The sequence below is a fragment of the Drosophila serrata genome, unplaced genomic scaffold, assembly GCF_035046125.1.
Source record: "Drosophila serrata isolate PLE 108 unplaced genomic scaffold, ASM3504612v1 contig_184, whole genome shotgun sequence".
NCBI lineage: Eukaryota > Metazoa > Arthropoda > Insecta > Diptera > Drosophilidae > Drosophila > Drosophila serrata.
This window is the reverse complement of record NW_028257082.1, coordinates 7,262,011-7,268,692: the sequence shown is the minus strand read 5'-3', so window position 1 is coordinate 7,268,692 and position 6,682 is coordinate 7,262,011. Positions and strand designations below refer to the sequence as shown.

At 46.4% G+C, this 6,682-nt stretch overlaps 2 protein-coding genes across 2 annotated transcripts; both read left to right on the top strand.

Moving 5' to 3' along the window:
* Positions 1 to 1,664: 1,664 nt before the first annotated feature.
* Positions 1,665 to 3,719, top strand: Or45b (Odorant receptor 45b). Its single transcript, XM_020948448.2, is given in 7 exon segments — positions 1,665 to 2,421; positions 2,424 to 2,478; positions 2,534 to 2,721; positions 2,840 to 3,015; positions 3,072 to 3,170; positions 3,246 to 3,398; positions 3,458 to 3,719. Coding segments are annotated over 7 exon segments (1,185 nt in total). The 5' UTR covers positions 1,665 to 1,958; the 3' UTR covers positions 3,509 to 3,719.
* A 376-nt stretch (positions 3,720 to 4,095) lies between these two features.
* Alp6 (Alkaline phosphatase 6) lies at positions 4,096 to 6,336 on the top strand. The gene is made up of 3 exons (XM_020943534.2): positions 4,096 to 4,255; positions 4,707 to 5,863; positions 5,925 to 6,336. Exons 1-3 carry the CDS (start codon positions 4,186 to 4,188, stop codon positions 6,243 to 6,245), a joined length of 1,548 nt encoding a protein of 515 aa, XP_020799193.2. The 5' UTR covers positions 4,096 to 4,185; the 3' UTR covers positions 6,246 to 6,336.
* The last annotated feature ends 346 nt before the right edge of the window (positions 6,337 to 6,682 follow it).

Below are 6,682 nucleotides of genomic sequence, written 5' to 3'. Positions count from 1 at the left end.
TCACCTGGAACTGATTGCCAACCGTGAATATGGGCTTTGTGCCAATCGGATGACGTGCTGAGAGGCTCTGAGGCTCCAGGCTCAGGTTGTCAATCAGGTTGTCACACACACACACACATACACACACACACACACACCTCCAGAGCGGCGCCTTAATAATTGATCCCGCCTGGAGCTAAAGGACTGGTATGGCTAGATGGATGACTGGATGACTGTATGACTGGATGGTGATGTTGACAATGATGATGGCAGTTGAGTGGGATGGATGTTGGATGGGTGGCGCTGACAGGCACCAACAGCACCTCCAACTCCAACTTCAGCTCCAACTCCAACTCCAACTGGGACATGGCGTGAGGCGAACGCATCAGAGCGGAGATCCCGAGCCCGGGCTGGAGTCGGTGCCCAAAAGGAAGCGTGTGAAATCCCATTTGGCTAATGGCCAACGGCGTTGGCAGGAAAATCAACCTGTTTCGGGGCACCTTTGCTTTTTGTACAGCTCAAGGGGGGGAAAACTGGGAAAACTCGCTTCCATTTTCCACAGCAACACGGCGAATGTGGGCCAACCAGCAGCGACGAGTGGGAAAACGGGTTTTTCATTCGGGTTCTGCAACTGTTTTTTTTCTGCTTCTATTTTTTTTTTGGCGACTCGCTGACACGCTGGCCTCCTTTTTCCTCGCTTCCAGCTGGCACTCCTCTAGCTTTTCCACTTGCTATGCTACGTGTGGTACGGTAGGTTTTCCTCATTTTCCTGCAGCAGGATCGCAGGGCGCCAGGAAAATCAAATGTAATGGCTTTCCTTGGGCTTCCAGGGTGAACTTTTCCAGCACAGCTCAACAGGGTGTGTCGGGGTCACCTTTGTTGCCTTTTTCGGGGGTGGTTTGCCGCACCTCCACCCTCCAACAAATGCTGCAGGGCCATCATAAAATGAGGCGCCAAAGCTTGGGGTTTTCTTTTCGGGGGTGGTGGCCCTGCGATGATGATGATATCAGCCTTGGGGGCGCGGGGATGTTTTTCCTTTCCTTCCTACTCAGATTACGCGACTCCTTGGCAAAATAATCATAATCAAGAGAGAGACAGAGAGAGAGAGAGAGGGAGTTCCTTGCTGCCCCCATTGAAAATCAATATTACTCATACGCCACGTGAGCCCCGGACAAAGAACTTAATTAAAAGTGATTCAGCCCAAAGAAAATAAAGGAGAATCCACACTCGGATTGCATGCATCAACATAAATCTGTGTGCGCCGCGAATCCTATGCTAATTCTACACGAATTTTTGTTTTCTGATTGTTTCTTCTCGGCTGACCCACATTGCTGAGTGATTTGAAATTCCAATTTCGAGGCGCGAGTTCATTGGGAGTTCAACAAACTACACAAAAGACAGAGGACCATCCTGTAGAACCAAAACATGTCATCAATAGGCCAATGTCATCAATGTTTTCAGCAATGTATCTTAAACAGAGCAGGCTTCGAAGATTGAGAAATTCCTGCTTCCCATTCACAAACTTATTTCATTTCCTTTATTAAGCAAGTACTTTCCCTCGGAAATATGAATAACAGATGTATCTATGGCATTTGTCCTTGTCTGAAATCAATGTCAAAAGGAATTTATAAGTACTTCCAGATAAATGGCAAAAGGTTATTGAAACCAAAGCGAAGGAATCTGCATATATAGGGATGCTTTATTTATGAGAATTTCACTTGAACTTAAGTTGACTTTCAATTAGTCAATTTTAAAGCAATTGTTAATTATTAAGATTTAAACACCTGTGACCATAACATGACATGTGTTTGGTGGGTGTTGACCACTCAATTAGGGATATTCAATAATCCTGTTATTAAACACCCGGCCAGGTGTCGTGTTCTCCGTGGGTAAAACAATTATTAAGCAATTAGTAGACGCTCCTCATTAGAGCTCTGCTTCTGTATAAAAGGAATAGCTGCTGTTCCAAAAGTAAAGACATGTATCCTAAATTTCTAGACCGCAACTATCCCCTGGCGAAGCATCTGTTCTTCGTGACCAGATACTCCTTTGGTCTGCTGGGCCTGAGCTTCGGCCAGAAGCAATTGTCGTGGTGGCAACTGATTTGGTTGGTCTTCAATGTCATAAATCTGGCGCACTGCTGTCAGGCGGAGTTCGTCTTTGGGTGGAGCCATCTGCGGACGAGTCCTGTGGATGCCATGGATGCCTTCTGCCCGCTGGCCTGCAGCCTGACCACGCTCTTTAAGCTGTGCTGGATGTGGTGGCGCTGTCAGGAGGTGGCTGCCTTGATGGAGCGCATCCGTCAGCTTATTGGAGAGCAGGAGAAGAGGCGGGACAAGCGGCGAGATGTGGCCCAAAGGAGCTGCTATGTGATGGTGACTAGATGTGGCATGATGGTTTTCACACTGGGCAGCATCACCACCTGCGCCTTTGTCCTGCGATCCTTCTGTATGCACGTCGCCGGCAGGAGTTCAAATTCGATATGCCCTTTCGAATGCTGTAGGTTCTTGGTATTAGTTTTATATATATTTTTAATAGGTTGCTTGACATTTAGATTTCCGGATTTTGCCCATCGAATGCCTTGGTTTCCATTGTTCTATCTGTACTCCACTTGGAGTGGTCAGGTCACAGTTTATGCCTTTGCTGGCACCGATGGTTTCTTCTTTGGTTTTACCCTCTATGTGGCTTTTCTGCTCCAGGCTCTGGAATGGGATATTCAGGATACCCTTAGGCCTATTCAAGGTAAATATAATTTGAGTTTGAAATAAGATGAAGTGGTTTCAAAGGGATAGGATTAGATTTTAAAGTAATATCTTAAGTTTAACTAATTTCATATTATTCCTCCTTTTCTTTTTTATAGATCCTTTACCTAGAGATAGTGAAATATGCTGTCATCGCTTGGTCGATATCGTAGATCGTCATAATGAAATCGAGAGAATTGTCGAGCGTTTCTCGGTTCTCATGGGAGCACCCACATTTGTGCATTTCCTGTCAGCCAGTCTAGTGATAGCCACCAGTCTGATAGACATACTTCTGGTAAGCATATATATGTAATCTAATTTATATATTTATTTGATTACATTTTAAATAAGTATTCCGGCTACAATATCATTCGGTATGTGGTATACACATTCACTGTTTGCTCAGCTATATTTCTCTACTGCTATGGAGGCACAGAAATGGCCACTAAGGTGAGTCCTTAGTCTCATTAGATATTCTTCCCATTCTATTTAGAATCTAGACTAGAATATTATCCCTTCTTGCAGAGCCTTTCCTTGGGAGAAGCTGCCTATAGCAGTGCCTGGTATGAATGGGATCGGGAGACACGTCGTCGGGTATTCCTGATTATCCTGCGAGCCCAACGAGCCATTACCGTCAAAGTTCCATTCTTTGCTCCTTCCCTGCCAGTCTTCACTGCGGTGGGTTTAATACTTAACAAGGAGAGATATCTTTTAACTCACTTAAGACTTTTTTTTAGGTTATTAAATTTACAGGTTCCATTGTGGCGTTGGCCAAAACTATAATATAAAAAAAGGAATATGTATCTTGGTATTTCCCTCAACTATTTTTTGTGGCTTCCAGCTAGCCCGAAAGTATGCAAACAAGAAATTTATAAACAATGCACAATCAAAAATTCTTTTAATCAAAGCCACAAAAGTTGTAGTGGCAAAATTCCAAAAGGATACCATAAAATTCCACAGACTGAAGTGTGTCTGAAAAATAAAGCCTTTGCTGTAAACACCAAAGAGTTGTTTAAGAAAAGTTGGTTAAAAAAGTCTAAAGAGGTTTTGGGTTTGATTTTCCAGACTCCCAGCTCCAGTCTCCAATTTCCCAGGCTCCAGAATCCTGACTCCTAGCTTCATTCACTGAACTCGATTGCATGACTCCTTCTACACGTAATCAATCATTGATTGGAGTCCACTGAGATTCATAAAGTTTGTGGCCTGGGCACGTGAGCATATTTTGGCATTGGCCATTTGGCTGGCTGCCTTCTACGACTTCTGTTAACTGATTCTTGGCCAGCCATAAATGATGTTTGAATTGAACCGTCTAGATTAGTTCTTTTGATTAGATTTATTCTGTGATATTTAGGGCGATAAGCTGCCAGCGATGGCCATTTCGAGGGGCCCCGGTCAGTCGATTCAGTCTGTAACCAAGGTCTGGTCTCCACACAAGTCGCTTTGGGTAACTTGGGATTAGCGGAAAATGGCCAAAAGATTCATTTTGATTCTCCTCGTGGCCATCTGGCTGAGTGGTAGTGTCAGCGGACAAAGGGGTAAGATGTCTTGATTTTGAGAAATGGGAATCAAAGGATAAACATACTTTTTAGTAAGAAGTCTTCAGCTTTAAACAACTAATAAAAGTTTTAAAAATAATGTAGAAGTAATAAGTAATAAGAAAGAAAACTAACTTCGGGAAGCCAAGGCTTATGTATCCTTGCAGTTTGCTATGAAACTATGGGATAGTATTAGAAATCGATCATGAAGCTTAATCCAAAAATGCAATTTCCTCTTTTATTTTAACTTTTAGGAAGTAATTTCATTGAGCTAAAAATTCTTGGAAAATAACTTGTTATCGAAAAGTACATGCTAACTCTTGCGTAGAGATAAGACTCCGTAATCCCGGTGATATATTTTAGAAATCCCCCAAGTCTCCCGAAGTGATTTATAGAGGTTTTAGCCTTCAATAAGTGTTTCTTACAAACTTTGTTGCCCCACTTTTGCCAGACCACCCACGAGGACGTTCCTTCGATCCCGAAGCACATCCCATCAAGAATGCCGAGGAGCAGCAGTCGCAATACTGGGTGGACAAGGCTCAGGCCAAGCTGCTGTCCAAGCTGGCCGAAACCCAGGCAGCACACACGAACAAGGCCAAGAATGTAATCCTCTTCCTGGGCGATGGCATGTCCGTGCACACGGTGACCGCCACTCGGAATCTGCTGGGCGACAGTGCAGAGCAGGTGTACTTTGAGGGTTTCCCGTACACGGGTCTCTCCAAGACGTACTGCGTCAACAGGCAAGTGGCGGATTCCGCCTGCACGGCCACCGCTTATTTGGGCGGCGTCAAAGGAAACTACGGAACCATTGGCATAAATGCGAATGTTCCGAGGTACAACTGCGATGGTGATCAACTGGAGGAGAACCAGGTGCTAAGCATCGCTCAGTGGGCTCAGGCTGCGGGTAAGAATGCTGGTCTGGTGACCACCGCTCGGGTGACACATGCCTCGCCAGCCGGCGTTTATGCCCACACCGCGGATCGTAACTGGGAGAATGACTGGGAGGTGGCCAACAGGAATTGTGATCCCGAGAAGACACTTGATATTGCCCGCCAGCTGGTGGAGCAACCGGTGGGTCAGGGTCTCAAGGTGATCCTCGGCGGTGGCCGGCAGAACTTTATCAATACCACCGTGAACGATGAGGAGGGTTATCCTGGGTATAGAACCGATGGGCGTCACTTGATCCGCGACTGGTTGGCCCACAAACAGGAAGCTAATGTCTCTGCCAATTATGTGTGGAGTCGCAAGGGTCTTAGCCTGGTGGATCTGGACAAAACGGACTATTTGCTAGGTCTCTTTGCCAGCTCTCACTTGCCCTACAATGGAGACAGGAACCGGAAACGCAGCCAGTTGGCGGATCCTTCGCTGAGCGAGCTAACGGAAGCCGCCATTAAGGTTCTGCGACGCAATGACGAGGGATTCTTCCTGTTCGTCGAGGGCGCCCGCATTGACATGGCGCATCATGACACCTATGCTAGGAGATCCCTTGAGGACACCGCCGAGTTTGCCAGAGCTGTGCAAGTGGCTCGTGAACTGACCTCCGAGGAGGATACCCTAATTGTGGTCACTGCCGATCATGGACATGTCATGTCTATCAATGGATATCCGGTGAGGAGGGATGAGCCTGAAAAAAACTTACTATTACTGATTATCTTCCTTCTTATTGCAGTTCCGCGATCAGGACATCACTGGCTTGGCCCAGTTGGCGGACGATGATCTACCTTACACAATTCTCTCGTATGCCAATGGTCCTGGTTATACCTCCGCCTACAATCGTGCCGAGGGTCGAGCCCTGCTCAAGGAGAAGTTCATGGAGGACCCTGACTTCCAGCACCCCACTTTGGTTCCCTTGGATGCCGAATCCCATGGAGGTGATGATGTCCCAGTATACGCCTCGGGACCATATGCTCAGTACTTTAGCGGCAACTATGAGCAGAGCAACATTCCGGCTCTAATGGGACGTGCCGCTGGCATTGGTCCCTATGCCTAGGATCACTTGGGTTGGAAGCATATGTATGTATGTAGTATTCATGTATCCACTCCTGGATGGGAGGAACCAATTAAAATGCATCACTGCTAAATGAATTTTGTACGGGGATGCGGGATGGGACAAATCGAATTCCATCTAATTGAACGCAAGCTGTGCAATTTCCTGCTGGAGCTGCTGCTCCACCTCGACGAATGCCACCTGGAGGCGAATTCAATTAACGGTCAATGCAAAGCGTCCGCTGACAACCTGCAGGCAGGCAGGTAGCCTCAATCAGTCAATCAGTGTTTGCATCCATTCAATCAATCGCGGACTGTGGACAGGGGTAGGTAGGTAGGTAGCACTGGTTGGAGCAACGTGCTCCATCATATATCCAGGGGAATATGTCACGGAACTGTAGGGAAAAAGCCGCAGCAGTGTGTCGATGGGTTGGGATTCCA

Excerpts from the sequence above, each read along its gene's own strand:
- Alp6 (XM_020943534.2), top strand. The coding sequence starts at position 4,186 with ATGGCCAAAAGATTCATTTTGATTCTCCTCGTGGCCATCTGGCTGAGT. Across the intron at positions 4,256-4,706 it reads TAGTGTCAGCGGACAAAGGG|ACCACCCACGAGGACGTTCC; the intron begins GTAAGATGTCTT and ends CACTTTTGCCAG. Across the intron at positions 5,864-5,924 it reads TGTCTATCAATGGATATCCG|TTCCGCGATCAGGACATCAC; the intron begins GTGAGGAGGGAT and ends TTCTTATTGCAG.